The sequence below is a fragment of the Salvelinus namaycush genome, chromosome 5, assembly GCF_016432855.1.
Source record: "Salvelinus namaycush isolate Seneca chromosome 5, SaNama_1.0, whole genome shotgun sequence".
In the NCBI taxonomy this organism is placed as follows: Eukaryota; Metazoa; Chordata; class Actinopteri; order Salmoniformes; family Salmonidae; genus Salvelinus; species Salvelinus namaycush.
The window spans coordinates 67394106-67417678 of NC_052311.1; the positions used below are offsets into that span (position 1 = coordinate 67394106).

Here is a 23573-nt window from a genome sequence, read left to right on the forward strand (position 1 = left end):
GATCCAATAGGTCCCAGACGTGCTCAATGGGATTGAGTTCAGGGCTCTTCGCTGGCCATGGCAGAACACTAACATTCCTGTCTTGCAGAAAATCACGCACAGAACGAGCAGTATGGCTGGTGGCATTGTCATTCTGGAGGGTCATGTCAGGATGAGCATTGAGATGACCTGCAATGACAACAATCTCTGTCCGATGATGCTGTGGCACACCGCCCTAGACCATGACGGACCCTCCACATCCAAATCGATCCCGCTCCAGAGTACAGGCCTCGGTGTAATGCTCATTCCGTCGATGATAAATGCGAATCCGACCATCACCCCTGGTGAGACAAAACCGCGACTCGTCAGTGAAGAGAATTTTTTGCCAGTCCTGTCTGGTCCAGCGACGGTGGGTTTGTGCCCATAGGCGATGTTGTTGCCGGTGATGTCTGGTGAGGACCTGCCTTACAACAGGCCTACAAGTCCTCAGTCCAGCCTCTCTCAGCCTATTGAGGATAGTCTGAGCGCTGATGGAGGGATTGTGCATTCCTGGTGTAACTCGGGCAGTTGTTTCCATCCTGTACCTGTCCCGCAGGTGTGATGTTCGAATGTACCGATCCTGTGCAGGTGTTGTTACACGTGGTCTGCCACTGCGAGGATGATCAGCTGTCCGTCCTGTCTCCCTGTAGCGCTGTCTTAGGCATCTCACAGTACGGACATCTGCAGTCCTCATGCCTCCTTGCAGCATGCCTAAGGCACGTTAACGCAGAAGAGCAGGGGCCCGGGGCATCTTTCTTTTGGTGTTTTTCAGAGTCAGTAGAAAGGCCTCTTTAGTGTCCTAAGTTGTCATAACTGTGACCTTAATTGCCTACCGTCTGTAAACTGCTAGTGCCTTAACGACTGTTCCACAGGTGCATATTCATTAATTGTTTATGGTTCATTGAACAAGCATGGGAAACAGTGTTTAAACCTTTTACAATAAAGATCTGTGGAGTTATTTGGATTTTTACGAATTATCTTTGAATGACAGGGTCCTAAAAAAGGGATGTTTCTTTTTTTGCTGAGTTTATACAGTGGGGCAAAAAAGTATTTAGTCAGCCACCAATTGTGCAAGTTCTCCCACTTAAAAAGATGAGAGAGGCCTGTAATTTTCATCATAGGTACCCTTCAACTATGACAGACAAAATGAGAAAAAAAAATACAGAAAATCACATTGTAGGATTTTTAATGAATTTATTTGCAAATCATGGTGGAAAATAAGTATTTGGTCACCTACAAACAAGCAAGATTTCTGGCTCTCACAGACCTGTAACTTCTTCTTTAAGGGCTCCTCTGTCCTCCACTCGTTACCTGTATTAATGGCACCTGTTTGAACTTGTTATCAGTATAAAAGACACCTGTCCACAACCTCAAACAGTCACACTCCAAACTCCACTATGGCCAAGACCAAAGAGCTGTCAAAGGATACCAGAAACAAAATTGTAGACCTGCACCAGGCTGGGAAGACTGAATCTGCAATAGGTAAGCAGCTTGGTTTGAAGAAATCAACTGTGGGAGCAATTATTAGGAAATGGAAGACATACAAGACCACTGATAATCTCCCTCGATCTGGGGCTCCACGCAAGATTTCACCCCGTGGGGTCAAAATGATCACAAGAACGGTGAGCAAAAATCCCAGAACCACACGGGGGGACCTAGTGAATGACCTGCAGAGAGCTGGGACCAAAGTAACAAAGCCTACCATCAGTAACACACTACGCCGCCAGGGACTCAAATCCTGCAGTGCCAGACGTGTCCCCCTGCTTAAGCCAGTACATGTCCAGGCCCATATGAAGTTTGCTAGAGAGCATTTGGATGATCCAGAAGAAGATTGGGAGAATGTCATATGGTCAGATGAAACCAAAATATAACTTTTTGGTAAAAACTCAACTCGTCGTGTTTGGAGGACAAAGAATGCTGAGTTGCATCCAAAGAACACCATACCTACTGTGAAGCATGGGGGTGGAAACATCATGCTTTGAGGCTGTTTTTCTGCAAAGGGACCAGGACGACTGATCCGTGTAAAGGACAGAATGAATGGGGCCATGTATCGTGAGATTTTGAGTGAAAACCTCCTTCCATCAGCAAGGGCATTGAAGATGAAACGTGGCTGGGTCTTTCAGCATGACAATGATCCCAAACACACCGCCCGGGCAACGAAGGAGTGGCTTCGTAAGAAGCATTTCAAGGTCCTGGAGTGGCCTAGCCAGTCTCCAGATCTCAACCCCATAGAAAATCTTTGGAGGGAGTTGAAAGTCCGTGTTGCCCAGCAACAGCCACAAAACATCACTGCTCTAGAGGAGATCTGCATGGAGGAATGGGCCAAAATACCAGCAACAGTGTGTGAAAACCTTGTGAAGACTTACAGAAAACGTTTGACCTCTGTCATTGCCAACAAAGGGTATATAACAAAGTATTGAGATAAACTTTTGTTATTGACCAAATACTTATTTTCCACCATAATTTGCAAATAAATTCATTAAAAATCCTACAATGTGATTTTCTGGATTTTTCTTTTCTCATTTTGTCTATCATAGTTGAAGTGTACCTATGATGAAAATTACAGGCCTCTCTCATCTTTTTAAGTGGGAGAACTTGCACAATTGGTGGCTGACTAAATACTTTTTTGCCCCACTGTATGTGTTTATATATTTGCAAAAAAATATATGGGGGATTGGAAGTGATGCAGACAATTACATTGATGGAAGCTACATTCTATCTGCAATATTAAAGCTGATGTGACAATGTTGCGTTAGGAGGTAGGTGAAGGAGTCAGGCGCAGGAGAGCAGAGACTTTTAATGGACAAGTCCACCAAATACAGGTATGGCACAATACAAAAGTCAAACGCCCTCGACAACAGAGAAACCCGTTACTCACGCAAGGAGGAACAAACAAAGTTCCTAAATAACACACTCTTATTAAATGCGCGAAACAAAAAATGGGCACAACCTAACTGAGCAACATCACAAATAAAATAATCCCGCACAAACCTAGGCAGGCAACAGGTAAATATTATACACAGAAATTAAGGCAAATGAAACCAGGTGTGAAAGAACCAAAGACAAAACAAACAGAAAAGGAAAAAGGGATCGGTGATGGCTAGTAGGCCGGCGACGCCGAGGACCGCCCGAACAGGGAGAGGAACTACCTTTGATGGAAGTCGTGACAGCTGATCTACCCCCAAATAAATGTATATATAAAAATAATACGTTTTGGGGGGCATCTGTACTTTATTATTTATATTTTTGACAACTTTTACTTTTACTTAACCACATTTCTTTAAAAAATGATGTACTTTTTACCCCATACGTTTATCCAGACACCAAAAAGAACAATTTACATTTTGAATGCTTAGCAGGACAGAAAAATGGTCCAATCACACACTTATCAAGAGAACATCCCTGGTTATTCCTACTGACTGATCTGGGGGACTCACTAAGCACAAATGCTTCGTTTGTAAATTATATCTCGAATGTTGGAGTGTGTCCCTGGCTATCCGTAAATAAAATAAAAACGAAATTGTGCCGTTTGCTTAATATAAGCAATTTGAAATTATTCATACTTTTACTTTTGATAGTTAAGTATATTTATGCAATTAAATTTACTTTTGATACTTAAGTATATTTGAAACTAAATAATTGTTTACTTTTACTCAAGTAGTACTTTACCAGGTGACTTTCACTTTTACTTGTCATTTTCTATTAAGGTATCTTTACTTTTACTCAAGTATGACAATTGTATATTTTTTCCACCACTGCATGTATACATCACACACATGATGATATTACTCATTATCCTTAATCATATTAGCCGTTGCTTAGTGACTAGCACAAACTGTTAGTGTCTGGAAGTAATGTGGAAAGTTTCTCATTCCCAAACTAAGTCAAAGATATGATAATTAAAATATAAAAATAGCCTGCCGAAGACTTCTCGCAATATCTCTGCATAGGTAATACTGTTGAGCGACATGGATTCAGAGAGGGGTGAGTAAGGGAGAGAAGAGGGAGAGAGGGTGAGGGAGAAAAAGAGAACAACAGAGAGAGCAAGTGGGGAAGAGAGGAAGAAAGAGGGAGGGAGGGAGGAAGACAGCTAGGGAGGAAGACAGCTAGGGAGGGAGGGATGGAGGGAGGGAGGGGAAATGAGACAACGAGAGAGGAAAATATCTCAGTTTTACTGTCTCCGTGAGGTTTGATAATTTGATGTGGAGTTTTTGGAAGGCCAATCCACGTGCATCCTCTTAAATGTAGAGGCAACATCAGCAGCCTCCACAGTTTGGACCACTTCCTATCTGTGGGACTGGGATGGACTGCTCTGGCCATGGACCACTTCCTATCTGTGGGACTGGGATGGGCTGCTATGGCCATGGACCACTTCCTATCTGTGGGACTGGGATGGGCTGCTATGGCCATGGACCACTTCCTATCTGTGGGACTGGGATGGGCTGCTATGGCACTGGACCACTTCCTATCTGTGGGACTGGGATGGGCTGCTATGGCACTGGACCACTTCCTATCTGTGGGACTGGGATGGGCTGCTATGGCACTGGACCACTTCCTATCTGTGGGACTGCGATGGGCTGCTATGGCCATGGACCACTTCCTATCTGTGGGACTGGGATGGGCTGCTATGGCCATGGACCACTTCCTATCTGTGGGACTGGGATGGGCTGCTATGGCACTGGACCACTTCCTATCTGTGGGACTGCGATGGGCTGCTATGGCCATGGACCACTTCCTATCTGTGGGACTGGGATGGGCTGCTATGGCCATGGACCACTTCCTATTTGTTGGACTGGGATGGGCTGCTATGACCATGGACCACTTCCTATCTGTGGGACTGGGATGGGCTGCTATGGCCATGGACCACTTCCTATCTGTGGGACTGGGATGGACTGCTATGACCATGGACCACTTCCTATTTGTGGGACTGGGATGGGCTGCTATGACCATGGACCACTTCCTATCTGTGGGACTGGGATGGGCTGCTATGGCCATGGACCACTTCCTATCTGTGGGACTGGGATGGACTGCTATGACCATGGACCACTTCCTATCTGTGGGACTGGGATGGGCTGCTATGGCCATGGCTCATAACTGTACTAAGGTGCCATTATAATTAGCCTACTGTTCACTTCTGATTAGTGCACATCGGATAACACAATCTTTGTGTAAGTGCATCAGTCCCAATTTAGATATCCACAGCGGATTTGGTATATCTGCGCCTGATATCTATATAATAGTTATAAACTATTGCAGATAGTAAAAGTCAACTGTACCCTCAGTGACCTGACAACCAGATACAATTCGCTGTACTGCCCATAAAAAGGTACATTTGCATTTGTTAATGAACAAACCGTAGTGAACTGTAAATGGTTGTTTGTTTAGTGGGCGGAGTCTGTTGGCAGCTGCCAAACTGGAGGTGCAAATATTGCGAAAGAGATGATGGATTCCCTACACACCAATACTCTGACATCAAACGTCATTAACCCTCACACCTCCGCACTTCTCATTTGTTCAATGTTTTCTGTATACACAGCAGACACGGATCTTATCTCTTGAAACACTGTGGCAACATTTTCCAATCAGTCTTTTCCAGGTTTAACCGTCTTTATTCAAAGTAGATGCAATAGCAAAGACAATATTTTTTTTTTAACGAAATCTAAGCAGCCAAATACTACATTACATTACCTGAATGTTGTCAATTGGTTATTTTAATAATGTTAAGAGATATAAAATAGAAATGTTTGTTTCATTTTCATTTACAATATAGTCGTCCATGCTCGTCTATTCAAAAACTGGATAACTCTTTAGAATAAAGTCAAATAATAGCTCATGAATAAAGCATTTTAAAAATGATTTACAAACAATACAAACCCTGATTATCTGACTCGACTGGCCTGTTAGTATCCATGGTCTGTAGATGTGTGCCAGGCTCTGTAGGAATATGTCTGATATTTAGTTGACTTGATTACGCAGGAGAACAACCGAATATCAAACATATCACACAGCCCCTGGCCAAACAGGACCCCGTGCAGCCATCCTGTCTTCTGTCTGAAAAGAGACAGATATGGGTGGGTTTTTAGGACAGATCATTTGTGTGCTAGTGTTAAGAGTTAGAGAGATGATGAAAAAGAATCAGGAAAAGGTGAATTTGGACATGAACAATTTATTTAAAAAATAAAAAACGGTGGTATAAACTGGTTTAAGACATTTGATGTAAGTGCACATTTAACATGTTATTTAGTTTCATAGGGAGAGGACCAGACATGAATGATATCCAGAGTTCCACCTACAGCAAAGTAACAGAGCAGAGGGAAGAGCCCTTTGTGGGGAGGGAGTAAAGGTGGGTTGGGAGGGACAGACGAAACAGATGAAAGACAGGAAACCAACTGATCCAACAGTCCTACAGAGCAAGAGAGAGAGAGAGAGTCTTATACTTACAATGTTTTCTATGTCCCAATAGCGTAGTCCTCTTTATCTTGGTCCAGTATGTGTGTGTCATATCCATTGCCCATGTTCTGGGTTGTTGACATGAAGAGCAACAGCTGTTCAATGCATGTCCCATTCACACATCTACTCTAGTTACAAAGGTGTTAGGTCTCAGCATGTGGGTGCGTAGGTTTGTGAAGTTTCCGTAAAGTATGTAAGTACAAGTCTATGTCTTTTTAAAGTGCTGGGGTATTTGAGAACATATGTGTGTGTGTAGCTGTGTGGTGTGTAGCTATGTGTCAGTGTGTGGTATGGTTGTGGTCTGTGTGTAAGAGTTTGTGTGAGTTCCCTGTGGGACGAGGTATATATACACCCCTGTAGATTTGGGGGGCTCCACACACACCCATACATAATTAGGAGTGTATTGATTGCTGTGGCCTAGGGCCCTTCCTCCCTGCATTAGCTGGATCAATACATCAGACTTTCATCCAGCTGTGAGTTCACACACTCACACACCCACATGGTCATAGACTAAAGTCAATTAACTCCATGTTTGAATATGTGTTCATAGCTGTAACTATGGCTATAACGTCACTGTAACTATGGCTAGAATGTCACATACAGCCTTATAAGTGGACTATCTTTGTGAGTTTAGTAGATTGTTGCTCTCTCCAGCAGTGGCCCTGTGGTGGGCCTACTGTGGATGGATGTACTGTAGACAAGATATAAATAACCTGTTTTCTCCTTACAGCCTTTTTCTTTATTTTCAACCACCCCCTGTCATCAAGGAGCCCTGGTTGTCAAGGTGACCCTTGGTTGTCAAGGTGAACCTAGTCGTCATGTTGACCTTAGTTATCAAGGTGACCTCTGGTTGTCAATGGAACCCCATGGTGGCTTGTGATGTCATCTGGTGAGATTCTGCCGTGTCTGTGTATCTCACACTGAATGCAGGTCAAGGGTCAACACTCTTGATGCGTGAAGGGCTCAATGAGAGCAGAGCAACACTTCTCTGGGTGGTATGAACCCACACCTTTAGGGGTAGAATGAGGGAGGAATCTGAAAAGGGAAAATCAACCAGTTCAACAAGGGGTTTGGTGTTGTGTCGTGTGAGGGGATTCACAGTCTTATTTCACAATCATCCAAATATTCTGTTTACTTCCCTTCTTTCAATCATGAGCCTGCCTCACATGTGCCATCTACTGAGTTCCTGTAGGACAAAAAGGGTACAAAGGATATTATAAAGTAAATATGAACAACAAAAAATCTGACTGTTTTCCAGCAAAACCGACCAACAGAGGGTTATTAAAAAAAATGTATATGAGGCTCCAACTACAAAATGTTATCATACATTTACAATACAATTTAAAGTCTAAATGAAGTCTGGTTCAGCTTTGCAGCATGATTAAGTCTAATAGCAACGATTCTATTTATCTGTTGAGGATTTGTCATCTGTTAATTTCTAATTCTATTTATCCTGTACTGTTAGAACATGTAGTACTTTCATATTAAACTGAATGACTAAGAATCCTTTAACGTCATGACTACCACCTTACATCATTTGAATTGTCCTCTTCCTCATTGCTTCGATTAAAGACAGATATTAGGCATATCAGGACATACTATATGTATTAGTGATGTTAGTGGGATGTTGGGCAGAGGTCCACTCCCCCATCCTATCCCTCCCTCCTCCCCCTTTCCCCACTCTCTCTGTCCTACAGTTGCCGGGCGGTAACAGTGACCTTGTGAGTTTGCTGGAGCGGAATGATAGCTCCCTAATTGGCTAGGCCTAATTTAAGCCTGAAGGGAGCATTGTCATCTGTGGAGGCAGGTAGGGGGGAATAGAAAGAGAGAAGGGGGAGGCAGAGGGGAAGAGATAGGAGGGAGAAAGGTGGAGAGGGGGAGACATTAAATGGATAGGAGAGGGAGAGCAAGCGAAAGGTAAGGATAAAAGGACAGAGAGTGAACGGGATGGAGTGACAGAAAGACAGAGGTCTCCACAGTATATTGTATGGAAAAAAATAAGGACAATTATTTTATTTTATACCAATACAATTGCACAGAGAAAAACATTTAATTCTCAAAAAGACACTTGTCTAAATTATTGGCACCCTTAAATATTCTTATTTTATTTTATCCAAATTAACATTTTTGTTTTTTAAGTTGATCTCAGTTTAAGGAACTGAATTGTGGCTTTCCATTGCTTCCTGTTTCACTGGGGCATAAAAATCAACTAACACGCATGTAAAATCCCTCTGTCATTCATCACCTTGGGGAAAGGCAAAGCACTCACAAATAAGAAGAGACATGGTTGACTTTCATAAAATCAGGCAGTGTGTACAATTTTTTTCTGAAAAACCAAATATACCACTTAACATTATTAAGGCAACAATATAGGAGTTTTAAACCACTGAAACAGTGGTAAACTTGGCTGGTATCGGATGCAAGTATATCTTGTCCCCAGTGGTGTAGTGGTCAAATTGCAAAACTTGGTCGCATCTTCGGGTCACCAAATCTACAAAAAGATGCCACCTCCATGCCAGTTGGCTATTTGGAAGGGCTTCAGTAAAAAGCCTTTACTAAGAGCAACCAGCATATGGAAACGCCTGGGGTTTACTAAATGGCATTGGCACTTTGACTGGAACAAGAAATAGAGCTCTTTGGCCATGCACACCAGTGCTGGGTTTGGTGTCAAAAGAAGAATGCATATGCAGAAAATAGCCTCATACCTACTGTAAAATATGGTGGCGGATCTTTGATGTTAAAAGGCTGTTTTGCTTCCACTTGTCCTGGGGCCCTTGTTAAAGTCAACAGCATCATGAACTCTACCAAGTAGTACTAAAATATTTTTGACAAAAAGGCTGAAACTTGGCCGCAAGTGGATCTTCCAGCAAGACAATGACCCCAAGCAAACATCAAAAATCCACAAATAAATGCTTAATTGACCACAAAAATCAACATTTTGCAATGGCCATCTGTCTCCGGACTAAAAAAACCTTGAAGAGGCCAGTCCATAAGCACAGGCCAACAGATATCAGGGATCTGGAAAGATTCTGTATGGAGGAATGGTCTAAGATCCTTCAATCTCATAAAACATCCTAGAAAAAGGCTCAGAGACATTATCCTGGCTTGGTGTGGGTACACAAACCTTATAAAACAGGTGTGCCAATAACTTTGACACTTGTCTTTGAGATAAAAAAAATAAAAAAACTTGTTCAACAAAATATTTTTCTCTGAGCAATTGTATTACTATAAAGATTTTATTTATTTGAGCACACACTATACAATAGGTCAATATTTGTAATATTTATTATATAGTACTTTTTGCTCATCTTTATCAAGGGTGCCAATAATTTGAGGTGACTTCATTCTATATGAGTTTTACATCATTGTGATACTCTAACAGATCTCCAGCAGCTGTTATTAGTTATTTGTCTTGAAATGTTTAAAGATGGAGGGAATCAGAACATACAGTAAACAATGCCAATGTTTGTGCTCACATTAAATATGAAATGGTTCTGTATCAATAGTTAATAAAATCCACATTCAAAACTTTCCTTTAGGGTTAAGCTTTATTACATCAGAATCAGACTAACAGAAATAACAGTTAGTTTAATCCACGACTTTTGATTGGTCAATGCTATGGTCGCCACCACTGCATAATACCGTCACCGGGGTAACAGAGTGAGGATGATGAGGAGTGACAGAGAGAGGCTCTGGACTTTCCGATTGGTCGATACTGGTGGCACATACACATTTGTTCAAATCACACACAAACACCCCCTGAGGGAGGGTCATACTGAGAGAGAGGAATGGACAAGGTTAACAAAAACTATTCAATATCCACTCATGTTAGATGGTAGTTAATAGACACTCTAAAGTAGCATGAAGGACAAGTTCTAACGAGTTTAAAAAGAAACAGAGAAATGTCCTGCAGAAGGTCTCCATTTTTCATCCGCCTTCCTTATGTCTTTTCTTTGATTCCATGTTGCTCTTCCCGTTCTCGTCGCCCACCCTAAAAACAAACAAAGGTCAAAATGAAAGAGTCAGTCATCCTTCACACAATAAAGGAAAATACAACCAACATCCTGATAGACAGATGAGACATTGTTCCAGAGAAGGTGGATAATACATCTGTCATGCACACACCTCTGTCAACAATGGGAGATGGGGATAATAACTAGGACATCATAAAGCTGGTTAACAACATCATACTGACACTACAGTCAACTCTAATACGGTCCCAGACAGCAAGACTCAAAAGATAGTGACACTGTATTTGACTGAAATACTATCCTTTTTCATGATAGAAGCCTTTTTTTATGATGGTGTTTTTGAGTCTTTTTTGAGTCTGCTATAAGCTTTTTCCTAATGCTATCAAGAGAATACCAATCAGTGGAATGCTAACAGAAAAAGACAGAACAAAAGATACCCAGCTCTGCTCATCTCATCTTTGGGGCCTCAGGTTTGGGTTCTTCTGGTTTGGGGGCAGCCTCTTGTTTAGGGGCTTCTTTAGGAGAATCTGGTTTGGGGGCAGCCTCTTGTTTAGGGGCTTCTTTAGGAGAATCAGGTTTGGGAGCATCTGGTTTGGATTCTTCTGGTTTGGGGGCATCTGGTTTTGGAGCGGCCTCTTGTTTAGGCGGTTCATCCCCACACAGTTTCCTTTGGGAGTCAGAGACAGATAGAGCTAATGTGTGCAAGTGTCCATATACCTGTGGTGTACAGTTATACATACAGATGGACATGTATAGAGGTTTTCCATGTTCAGGGCTCCAGTCCCAGTCTCTTACCTTCCCTCTACAGAGTCCTTCTTCACAAAGACACACACTTTGCTGCGCTGCTCCACCTGCTGTTTGAGAGACATCATCTCTGCTACCCAGGCAGCCTTTTGCTTCTCAAACTCGGCTACAGGACCAGACAGAGAGGGGGTTAGATGCTACAGGACACAACATGGAGCTTAGAGGCTACAGGACAGAGACAGAACATGGAGCTTAGAGGCTACAGGACAGAGACAGAACATGGAGCTTAGAGGCTACAGGACAGAGACAGAACATGGAGCTTAGAGGCTACAGGACAGAGACAGAACACGGAGCTAGAGGCTACAGGACAGAGACAGAACATGGAGCTTAGAGGCTACAGGACAGAGACAGAACACAGAGCTAGAGGCTACAGGACAGAGACAGAACACAGAGCTAGAGGCTACAGGACAGAGACAGAACATGGAGCTAGAGGCTACAGGACAGAGACAGAACATGGAGCTTAGAGGCTACAGGACAGAGACAGAACACGGAGCTTAGAGGCTACAGGACAGAGACAGAACACGGAGCTAGAGGCTACAGGACAGAGACAGAACATGGAGCTTAGAGGCTACAGGACAGAGACAGAACACGGAGCTAGAGGCTACAGGACAGAGACAGAACATGGAGCTTAGAGGCTACAGGACAGAGACAGAACATGGAGCTTAGAGGCTACAGGACAGAGACAGAACACAGAGCTAGAGGCTACAGGACAGAGACAGAACACAGAGCTAGAGGCTACAGGACAGAGACAGAACACAGAGCTAGAGGCTACAGGACAGAGACAGAACATGGAGCTTAGAGGCTACAGGACAGAGACAGAACACGGAGCTAGAGGCTACAGGACAGAGACAGAACACGGAGCTTAGAGGCTACAGGACAGAGACAGAACACGGAGCTAGAGGCTACAGGACAGAGACAGAACATGGAGCTTAGAGGCTACAGGACAGAGACAGAACACGGAGCTAGAGGCTACAGGACAGAGACAGAACATGGAGCTTAGAGGCTACAGGACAGAGACAGAACATGGAGCTTAGAGGCTACAGGACAGAGACAGAACACAGAGCTAGAGGCTACAGGACAGAGACAGAACATGGAGCTTAGAGGCTACAGGACAGAGACAGAACACGGAGCTAGAGGCTACAGGACAGAGACAGAACACGGAGCTAGAGGCTACAGGACAGAGACAGAACACGGAGCTAGAGGCTACAGGACAGAGACAGAACACGGAGCTTAGAGGCTACAGGACAGAGACAGAACACGGAGCTAGAGGCTACAGGACAGAGACAGAACACGGAGCTAGAGGCTACAGGACAGAGACAGAACACGGAGCTAGAAGCTACAGGACAGAGACAGAACACAGAGCTAGAAGCTACAGGACAGAGACAGAACATGGAGCTTAGAGGCTACAGGACAGAGACAGAACACGGAGCTTAGAGGCTACAGGACAGAGACAGAACACGGAGCTTAGAGGCTACAGGACAGAGACAGAACACGGAGCTTAGAGGCTACAGGACAGAGACAGAACATGGAGCTTAGAGGCTACAGGACAGAGACAGAACATGGAGCTTAGAGGCTACAGGACAGAGACAGAACATGGAGCTTAGAGGCTACAGGACAGAGACAGAACATGGAGCTAGAGGCTACAGGACAGAGACAGAACATGGAGCTTAGAGGCTACAGGACAGAGACAGAACATGGAGCTTAGAGGCTACAGGACAGAGACAGAACATGGAGCTTAGAGGCTACAGGACAGAGACAGAACATGGAGCTTAGAGGCTACAGGACAGAGACAGAACATGGAGCTAGAGGCTACAGGACAGAGACAGAACATGGAGCTTAGAGGCTACAGGACAGAGACAGAACATGGAGCTTAGAGGCTACAGGACAGAGACAGAACATGGAGCTTAGAGGCTACAGGACAGAGACAGAACATGGAGCTTAGAGGCTACAGGACAGAGACAGAACACGGAGCTAGAGGCTACTGGACAGAGACAGAACATGGAGCTTAGAGGCTACAGGACAGAGACAGAACATGGAGCTTAGAGGCTACAGGACAGAGACAGAACATGGAGCTTAGAGGCTACAGGACAGAGACAGAACATGGAGCTAGAGGCTACAGGACAGAGACAGAACATGGAGCTTAGAGGCTACAGGACAGAGACAGAACATGGAGCTTAGAGGCTACAGGACAGAGACAGAACATGGAGCTTAGAGGCTACAGGACAGAGACAGAACATGGAGCTTAGAGGCTACAGGACAGAGACAGAACACGGAGCTAGAGGCTACTGGACAGAGACAGAACATGGAGCTTAGAGGCTACAGGACAGAGACAGAACATGGAGCTTAGAGGCTACAGGACAGAGACAGAACATGGAGCTTAGAGGCTACAGGACAGAGACAGAACATGGAGCTAGAAGCTACAGGACAGAGACAGAACACGGAGCTAGAGGCTACAGGACAGAGACAGAACACGGAGCTAGAGGCTACAGGACAGAGACAGGGGGATACTAGAAGACAGGTTAGTGAATAAAACATATTCAATAAGACCAGTCGCATATACAGAATACTACTAACACTACTCTTAATCCCAGCGACCTGCAATGAGCTTATTCCACCACAAGATGTCTCTTTCATCCACCAAAATATTTAGAAGAGAAAACAAAGCTTGCACCTAGAACTGGTCATGGACCAGTTTTAAACCTGTTTTTAAGTTATAGTTCACTGTGAAAGGGGACACCTAGCTAGTTACACAACTGAATGCATTCAACTGAAATGTGTCTTCTGCATTTAACCCAACCCCTCTGAATCAGAGGTGCGGGGAGCTGTCTTAATCGACGTCCACTTCATTGAGGAGCAGTGAACGATCATACATGTTATCATTGTCGTATCAGTAATAAGGCTAAGATCCTTTCAGAACAGTGTTGATGTAACCATGGAGTTTCAGGTGTTTAAACACTCACTTTTGGAGTTACTGTTCTCTGCCTCAACGGCCCCCACCTCATCAGCGACATGTTTCTGTGACAGGAGAGAGAGAACACACACACACACAGGAAATCAATTGTGTACACTAAACCCCAGACATACCCCTCATTCCTTACCTTTTCTCCCTGGCATGCCTCCAGTTCACTCTTCTTCCTGGCCTCTGCAGCCTGCAGTGGGGTGAGTTCTGACCCCAGAGTATCCACCTGAGCCTTGGTCTTGTCCAGCAGGTTGTGGGCTCTGATCACCTCGTGTTGGTACTCTCCCAGTACGTCTCTGGTCACACGCAGTTTAATCGTCTCGAACGATACATGTTTCTGCTCCTTCATCTCTTCTTTCCGCCGCACGTTTATCAGTCCCAGCAGAGCTACGCTAGTCAGCAGAGACACCCCCACCAACACACCCTGTGTCTTCATCATGCCGTGGAGTTTGACCAAGGAACAGTCGTTTTCGCTGGTCCCTGTCGACTGCTCGGCAGAAGTGTTGACGACGTCCTCGCAGACTTACAGCGGAAGTACCAATGGAGTGTAAAAGGACAGGTGGCCACACACTGTACTTGAGCGGAGTCCGTGCTTCAGTTTTCAGGTGAAACGGAAGTCAGGTTGAAAATACTATATCCACTATATCCCTGAAAAACAGAAACATCTGCTTCTGTCGACTCCGCGGAGAACGCACTTCTTCTTCCTCTTTTTTCTTTTGGAGAGCGCTTCACCAAAACCATCCCCGTGCCCGCCCACCTGTCACGGTCCATGCTATCTGGGATCCTTGGGACGGACCTACTTCCCTTTGAAGTTGACATTTAAAATGGTTAATAATGCTTAAGGTTAGGTAAGGATTATGGTTAAGGTTAGAGTAAGGGTAGGGTTTAAGGTTAGGATTTAGGGTATGGACGTCCCAAGGCTCCCAGATAGCACTAGCATACCTTGCACTGCTACGCGGAAGTAAGTGGATGAATGCAAAATGGTCATCAGCACTCCGGAATTCAAGGGAATATAAACGTAAAAAGGTAACGTGATAATACTGTATAACATGCGGAACTCGAATTAGGAATGATATCATAATTTATTATAACACGCCCTAGCCTATAGGCTACGGCTACCTTTGATTTAGTTCTAGTATAAACATTTAGTCATGACAAACCTATTAACCGATAAAGCTCTGCCAGTTTGAGGTAAGGCCACACTAGCTATGTTTCCAGTAACTTGTCAAGTAACTAGGAATTTACAGTAAAACAAAAAGCAGAGCAAAATCGTTGGTAAAGTCAATAAAAAAATCTTATCTGGTGCATTACGTTACAACCAATAATTTATATACAGTAGATGACAGACATGGGGCGCTGTGTTGAAGCCACTTGCGCCTCCATCGTGGAACTCCCCCGCCGTTGTAAAAAATATTTAAGGAAATATATAAATGTACCAAGCTAAGGACCCTGGGACTAAACACCTCCCTCTGCAACTGGATCCTGGACTTCCTTACAGGGTGCATGCTTATTGATGAATTGGAGAAAAAAAAAAGTAATCTATATTAGAATAAGGCTGTAACGTAACAAAAATTGGAAAAAGTCAAGGGGTCTGAATACTTTCCGAATGCACTGTATATTTTCAGTTTGTGAGTGTGTGATATGCGGGTTGGAGACCTGTTTATTTTGACATAATAAAGAACAACTTTTATAAACAATGGGAACACTGCCATGTTGCACTGAGCCTTGCTGTTGGAAAACCACATCAGTGTCTGACTTTCGGCTGTCACAGATGCACCTCCCCCAACTTCACTCTTCGACTTTTGTCTACAGTCGGTTGCTTTCCCCTTCCCACTCAAATTATCCCAATGTCTTACTGGCCTCTTGGAGACAGGCCCTTTATATCGTAATCAGACAGCACCAGAGTAAACACCGGCCTTTTGGAGACAGGCCCTTTATATCCTTATCAGACAGCACCAGAGTAAACACCAGCCTCTTGGAGACAGGCCCTTTATATCGTAATCAGACAGCACCAGAGTAAACACCAGCCTCTTGGAGACAGGCCCTTTATATCCTAATCAGACAGCACCAGAGTAAACACCAGCCTCTTGGAGACAGGCCCTCTATATCCTTATCAGACAGCACCAGAGTAAACACCAGCCTCTTGGAGACAGGCCCTTTATATCCTAATCAGACAGCACCAGAGTAAACACCAGCCTTTTGGAGACAGGCCCTTTATATCCTAATCAGACAGCACCAAAGTAAACACCAGCCTCTTGGAGACAGGCCCTTTATATCCTAATCAGACAGCACCAGAGTAAACACCAGCCTTTTGGAGACAGGCCCTTTATATCCTAATCAGACAGCACCAAAGTAAACACCAGCCTCTTGGAGACAGGCCCTTTATATCCTAATCAGACAGCACCAGAGTAAACATCGGCCTCTTGGAGACAGGCCCTTTATATCCTAATCAGACAGCACCAGAGTAAACACCAGCCTCTTGGAGACAGGCCCTTTATATTGTAATCAGACAGCACCAGAGTAAACACCGGCCTCTTGGAGACAGGCCCTCTATATCCTTATCAGACAGCACCAGAGTAAACACCAGCCTCTTGGAGACAGGCCCTCTATATCCTTATCAGACAGCACCAGAGTAAACACCAGCCTCTTGGAGACAGGCCCTCTATATCTTTATCAGACAGCACCAGAGTAAACACCAGCCTTTTGGAGACAGGCCCTTTATATCCTAATCAGACAGCACCAGAGTAAACACCAGCCTCTTGGAGACAGGCCCTCTATATCCTTATCAGACAGCACCAGAGTAAACACCAGCCTCTTGGAGACAGGCCCTTTATATCCTAATCAGACAGCACCAGAGTAAACACCAGCCTTTTGGAGACAGGCCCTTTATATCCTAATCAGACAGCACCAGAGTAAACACCAGCCTCTTGGAGACAGGCCCTTTATATCCTAATCAGACAGCACCAGAGTAAACACCAGCCTTTTGGAGACAGGCCCTTTATATCCTAATCAGACAGCACCAGAGTAAACACCAGCCTCTTGGAGACAGGCCCTTTATATCCTAATCAGACAGCACCCGAGTAAACACCAGCCTCTTGGAGACAGGCCCTTTATATCCTTATCAGACAGCACCAGAGTAAACACCAGCCTCTTGGAGACAGGCCCTTTATATCCTAATCAGACAGCACCAGAGTAAACACCAGCCTTTTGGAGACAGGCCCTCTATATCCTTATCAGACAGCACCAGAGTAAACACCAGCCTCTTGGAGACAGGCCCTCTATATCCTTATCAGACAGCACCAGAGTAAACACCAGCCTTTTGGAGACAGGCCCTTTATATCCTTATCAGACAGCACCAGAGTAAACACCAGCCTCTTGGAGACAGGCCCTCTATATCCTTATCAGACAGCACCAGAGTAAACACCGGCCTCTTGGAGACAGGCCCTTTATATCCTAATCAGACAGCACCAGAGTAAACACCAGCCTTTTGGAGACAGGCCCTCTATATCCTTATCAGACAGCACCAGAGTAAACACCAGCATCTTGGAGACAGGCCCTTTATATCCTAATCAGACAGCACCAGAGTAAACACCAGCCTCTTGGAGACAGGCCCTTTATATCCTAATCAGACAGCACCAGAGTAAACACCGGCCTCTTGGAGACAGGCCCTTTATATCCTTATCAGACAGCACCAGAGTAAACACCAGCCTCTTGGAGACAGGCCCTTTATATCCTAATCAGACAGCACCAGAGTAAACACCGGCCTCTTGGAGACAGGCCCTTTATATCCTTATCAGACAGCACCAGAGTAAACACCAGCCCGTGAGGCTGGTAGGAAGTCAAAACAAAAGGCTGCTACTTTGCTAGCTCTACAGAATCATACAGTGTTAACACAATGTCATCAATACAATATGAATAATCAGTGTGTCCTCGGTCCTTGTACATCCAGTCTGGCGTTAATCACTATCAACAGATATGAGAATAATCCATAACATTCAGTATCAAGTCTAGTGACCATCAACCCGCACCTTGAGTGTCACATACACTGGAAATCATGTGTTTTACAGAAGGAACATAATATATACTAATATGCTAAACATTGTGTTAATGACTCTAAACTGAATATGAACTTTAATGATCTTAAATCTCCCCATTGCACACACTGCACCCTAAATGATGACTTACTACATGGAACAATTTCATAATCTCTGGTTGTCTGTGTACCCTCTAAGAGGAAGAGGGAGGAGAAATTAAATGCAAATGAAAGAGATAGATAAACAATAGAGAGAGAGCATATCTGTTAACCATGACCTCTGAAACAGAAGGTGAGAGAGCAAGAGAGGAAGGGAGGGAGAGAGAAGTGGGGAGGGAGGGAGATAAAAGCGGTGGGAGTGTGGTAGTTAAACAAGGAAGTAGATTTCGCTTTGTCTACCAAACATTCCGCCTAGCAGGACGAACCGGTTACAGGTGGACAGACTGCCATCAGCAACCAGAGGGAGGGAATGTGAACACACACACTCTCCAACACACACAGGCTGACTACGGGGATGGTTGAGGAGTGACCGATCAAGACAGCAGCCAAGAAAGACAAACTGGACCTGACTTGAGCCTCATCTCTTCCTCCCTCTCTCTTTCTCTACCTCATTCCTTCTCTCTGTCCTGTCCCAGCAGTATGCGGGCTGTGTCTGCGCTAGTGTTCCTGGCCGTGGGTGTGATGGTGGTGTTGATGTACCAGGCAGTCCGCCAGGAGCTGACTCTGCGGGGTCTTAAAGCCCGCGCTCTGGAGAGCTCCTCTCAGGTCAAGCAGAAGGAGAACGACATCGTCCAGGTCAAGATGAAGATCCAGAAGCTGAATGGTGAGCTGGAGCCCATCAACACCAAGAGAGACGAGCTGACTAAGAAGAAGGAGCAGTCTGCTAAAGCCACAGGCGAGGCGGACAAGAGTCTAAAGACCTGTCATACAGAGAAGGTAGGCCCACACACACACCCACACACGCACACACACACACACACACACACACACACACACACACATTATGCAAACAGACACCTGCTACATAGAGAACTGTTTATAGTCGTGTTATGATCTATAATAATCCATTAACAGAATGCCTGTACCAAGTCTCACCAGAGACACAGAACCAGAGAATTAGGAATTAGAACACTGAAACAAAGGCAGCACTAAAACAATCTTCCTATCCATTGTGAAACCATTGGCAACAGACTGGCTTGTGATGTTTATAGGTCAAATTCACTTACAGTGGGAGTGTTGGATATGATGATGGTCAGTTGACTTATTTTCTGTAGATTCATTAGTCCTCCTAACCCTCATGTAAGGGCCCTGTATTCACCGATCACCATCAAATCAAATGGAATTTGTCACGTGCGCCAAATACAACAGGTGTAGTAGACCTTACCGTGAAATGCTTACTTATAAGCCCTTAACCAACAATGCAGTTCAAGAAATAGAGTTAAGAAAATATTTACTCAATAAACTCAAGTAAAAATGTTTTATCAAAAGTAACACAAGAAAATGACATAACAATAACGAGGCTATATACAGGTTGTACCGGTACCAAGTCAATGGGCGGGGGTACAGGTTAGTCAAGGTAATACGTACATTTTTACATGTAGAGGTGTATATCAGGTGAGGTGTGTTAATGTTTTGTGTTTCATACTAGAGGGCAACTTGATCTGATTAGCACATCAGCACATCATTCACCACTGTGGCAGATTACACACACTAGAAGGTAAACTGACATGGGATGTATTACAGTGCCTTCAGAAAGAATTCACACTCCTTCACTTTTTGTTGTTTTACAACCTAAAGTTAAAATGGATTCAATTGAGATTTTGTGTCACTGATCTACACACAATACCTCAAAATGTCAAAGTGGTATTATGTGTTCTGAAATTGTAAAAAATATATAAAAAATGAAAAGCTGAAATGTCTTGAGTCAATAAGTATTCAGCACCTTTGTTATGGCAAGCCCAAATAAATTGAGGAGTAAAAATTTTAAGATGGCCATACCATGGATTATTTAGCTATTTGTTTGGAATTGTTTATACCTTTAGGTATATAAAGAAAAATATATTCATAAATTCATAAATGGTAAAACAGACAGTCAAAAAATAAATAATAAGGAATAAGGTTTTGATGTGTCTGTCCTATATCTAGGAGATATAAGAAAGCTCAGGAAATAAACCATTTTTTGGCACAAAACTACTTCCATACTTCCATTCATTTTTTGACCTGTTACAGGGTTACGTTCAGATGAGCCCCATGACACTTGTTCGGACACTACAGAAGTTTTCGTGAGGAGACGATGTATGATGTATGCTGATCTGACAAACAGCATTGTAGCTCTGCCACTTTCCACTGCAAATGTGCAAGGTGGATGCAGTGGATTGAGACACAGCCCATACAGTATCTCTATCTTAAACAGACAGATTTTGATGGGGATTTTTTATATTATGATAATTAGATTGAATCAACTCTAAAGGATTAACAGGTCACATAATAAGTTGCATGGACTCACTCTGTGTGCCACAAGTGTTTAACATGATTACCCCACATAATGATTACCCCATCTAAGTACCCTACACATACAATTATTTGTAAGGTCCCTCAGTCCAGCAGTGAATTTCAAGCACAGATTCAACCACAAAGACCAAGGAGGTTTTCCAGTGCCTCGCAAAGAAGGACACCTTTTGGTATCACACCTTTGAGCGTGGTGAAGTTATTAATTACATTTTATATCAATATCAATACACCCAGTCACTACAAAGATACAGGCGTCCTCAGTGGCGGTTGAGGAAGGAAACCGCTCAGGGATTGTATCACAACAAAATGTGGAAAAAGTCAAGGGGTGTGAATACTTTCTGAAGGTACTGTATGTTTTGTGTTGAGTGGCATGTGAGAGGAATTCTGCCAGGTATTCTCTTAGCAGTGATCAGTCAGGAATTACATTTTGTTCTCACTTATTAGTCACAAAAATGATTAGTCACACTTTAAACAAAGTGCATATTATGAAGGACTCATTGTATGCCTTATGTAGCCCTTAATAAGGCCTAGCTAGATAAGGCCCACAATGCTTCAAATACCGGTCCTCATCTTCCTCATCTCCCCTCTTTTTTTCTCCTCAGGCCGATGCGGAGAAAAAGAAGACTGACGCGTCGGCGGCCCTTCAGAAAGTTAAAGGTACGATGGCTATTTTACTGCAGTGATGGGAGACCGTCAGCTCAGTCATGAATTGCTCCCTTTTATATGGTTGTAGAATTTAACGTCTCTTTTCTGGATTTTGATCATTAGTGGGTATCAGCCTAATTCTGCTCTGCATGCATTATTTGGTGTTTTACATTTTACACGGGGGATATTTTTGCAGAATTCTGCATGCAGAGTCTCAATTTGGTGTTTGTCCCATTTTGTGAATTCTTGGTTGTTGACCGGACCCCGGACCCCAGACCTCACAACCTTTCTCTCTCTCAATACATTTTTTCCTGCCCTCCCCATTTCCCTCCATGTCTTTCTCTCCTCCTTCCTCTCCTCTCTCTCAATACCCTTTCCTCCTTATCTACCCATTTCCTTCTGTCTTTTTTCCTACCCTCCTGCTTTCCACCCCTCTCTCATTATCCCTCGCTCCCCCTCTAGATGAACAAGAAGCACAGAAGAAGAAAGCTCAGGAGGAGATCCAGGCGTTGAAACAGCAGATTCTGGAGCGGGACAAGGCACTGTGTGCGTTTGTGGACCAGACCAATGAGGAAGGACGGTAAGAGCAGATACACACCCAGACATTCAAGCACACTCACACACACCCAGTAACACAGTCTTGTGGTCACCATTATGAAAGACTTCTATGGTCACGGTGTACTGTGTGTCATGTAGTTCTGTGGTTACTGGGTGCTCACATGCTATTGATAACTAATGGTTGTTGTTTTCTTTGTTGTTTTGCAGGAAGCTGTGTGGAATCACAGAGGCCCCAAAATGAAGACTTGGACTACACTATCAGCCTCCATCCCTCCCTCACTCACTCCCTCCCTCATACTTGCCGTGATGCACACACACCCATACACATCATCGTTGTGCAGCTCATAACATTCACCACCTACAACCACCTTCACTTCACTGTACCTCTCAATACTCAGGAAAATAAAAAACAAGAAGGGTTTGGAAAACCCAGTCTGAATGTCATGTCTTCATTACATACAGTACACTGTTAGTTTATGTATGCAGGTAAGGAAGGGAGACATTACATTATTTAATTAGTGAGTTTCATCCTATGGTACAATACATTAATGTAGGAATGACTGAAAGAGGTTAGGGCTAATTCCCTCAGAGATGGAGCAAGGTGTCTCTGAGGTGACTTCTGAATGTTGCAAAGGTTCTAGAGAAGAGTTCTAGAGAAGTGTGCAGGTGCATGCCCATCTGGTTCAATTGTCTATTAAATATGTATTATGCATAGATGTATGATTGACCTTTATAGTGCATAGATCTATGAAGGACCTTTATAGTGCATAGATGTATGATTGACCTTTATAGTGCATAGATGTATGATTGACCTTTATAGTGCATAGATCTATGAAGGACCTTTATAGTGCATAGATGTATGATTGACCTTTATAGTGCATAGATGTATGATTGACCTTTATAGTGCATAGATGTATGATTGACCTTTATAGTGCATAGATGTATGATTGACCTTTATAGTGCATAGATGTATGATTGACCTTTATAGTGCATAGATGTATGATTGACCTTTATAGTGCATAGATGTATGAATTACCTTTATTGTGTATAGATTTATGATTGACCTTTATTGCATTTGGGTGTGGTGTGCGTTAATCAGAGTATAACATTGCCCTGTGTGCGTGCATGTGGGTATTGGGAAAATTTAAGATGAATAAAGTGAATATTCAGTTAACAGTAATTAACACAATGATTAGCATATTTATATGTTTTCCGTTTCTATAATACACATGATTTCCAATGTTCTATTTGTGACACACTTTTGTATGGGTTGATGGTCACTAGACCTGAGCTACTGAAGGTACAAGGACCGAGAACACACTGATTATTATTGTATTGATGACATTATGAACACTGTGTGATTCTGTAGCAGCCGGCAAAGTCACTGTCTTTGTATTGACTCCAAGCCTCTCTGGTTGATGTTTTAGAGAACATTTGGTACTGTCTGATTAGAATATGAAGGTTCTGTCTCCAAGAGCCCCGTTGGACATTTTCTATGCTTCTGTTCTGGAGGTGTCTCCCTGAAGGATTGTATTAAACTGGATTGATCTGATTGATATTATCAACGACTGCTCTCCTTGTTGTTTATCTGGAAATTCCAGGTACTTTCTCAGGCTGTGTTAGA

The 23573-nt window shown here is 43.6% G+C and overlaps 2 protein-coding genes across 3 annotated transcripts; one reads left to right on the forward strand and one right to left on the reverse strand.

Annotated features, from left to right (window-relative positions):
- Positions 1–9997: 9997 nt before the first annotated feature.
- LOC120048795 (pollen-specific leucine-rich repeat extensin-like protein 1) lies at positions 9998–14959 on the reverse strand. Its single transcript, XM_038995020.1, has 5 exons — positions 14342–14959; positions 14204–14258; positions 11235–11349; positions 10877–11106; positions 9998–10459 (listed from the first exon to the last, which is right to left on the reverse strand). The coding sequence occupies exons 1-4, from the start codon at positions 14639–14641 to the stop codon at positions 10887–10889; spliced, it is 690 nt and encodes a 229-aa protein (XP_038850948.1). The 5' UTR covers positions 14642–14959; the 3' UTR covers positions 9998–10459; positions 10877–10886.
- An 80-nt stretch (positions 14960–15039) lies between these two features.
- On the forward strand, positions 15040–23510 carry LOC120048796 (restin homolog). 2 transcript variants are annotated; one of them, XM_038995021.1, is made up of 5 exons: positions 15040–15228; positions 18871–19171; positions 21349–21403; positions 21854–21971; positions 22157–23510. In XM_038995021.1, the coding sequence occupies exons 1-5, from the start codon at positions 15176–15178 to the stop codon at positions 22188–22190; spliced, it is 561 nt and encodes a 186-aa protein (XP_038850949.1). In that variant the 5' UTR covers positions 15040–15175; the 3' UTR covers positions 22191–23510. The 2 variants fall into 2 exon arrangements, with proteins under 2 accessions (XP_038850949.1, XP_038850951.1); XM_038995023.1 differs by having other exon boundaries at positions 15045–15228; positions 18874–19171.
- Positions 23511–23573: the final 63 nt, after the last annotated feature.

What these genes read in the sequence shown, in the direction of transcription:
- LOC120048795 (XM_038995020.1), bottom strand. Translation starts at nt 14,641, where the DNA reads ATGATGAAGACACAGGGTGTGTTGGTGGGGGTGTCTCTGCTGACTAGC. An exon ending in AGGCATGCCAGGGAGAAAAG is followed by an intron (nt 14,259 to 14,341) that starts GTAAGGAATGAG and finishes CTCCTGTCACAG; the next exon opens with AAACATGTCGCTGATGAGGT. An exon ending in AAGGACTCTGTAGAGGGAAG is followed by an intron (nt 11,107 to 11,234) that starts GTAAGAGACTGG and finishes TGACTCCCAAAG; the next exon opens with GAAACTGTGTGGGGATGAAC.
- LOC120048796 (XM_038995021.1), top strand. Translation starts at nt 15,176, where the DNA reads ATGCAAAATGGTCATCAGCACTCCGGAATTCAAGGGAATATAAACGTA. An exon ending in AGACCTGTCATACAGAGAAG is followed by an intron (nt 19,172 to 21,348) that starts GTAGGCCCACAC and finishes TTTTCTCCTCAG; the next exon opens with GCCGATGCGGAGAAAAAGAA. An exon ending in GGCCCTTCAGAAAGTTAAAG is followed by an intron (nt 21,404 to 21,853) that starts GTACGATGGCTA and finishes CTCCCCCTCTAG; the next exon opens with ATGAACAAGAAGCACAGAAG.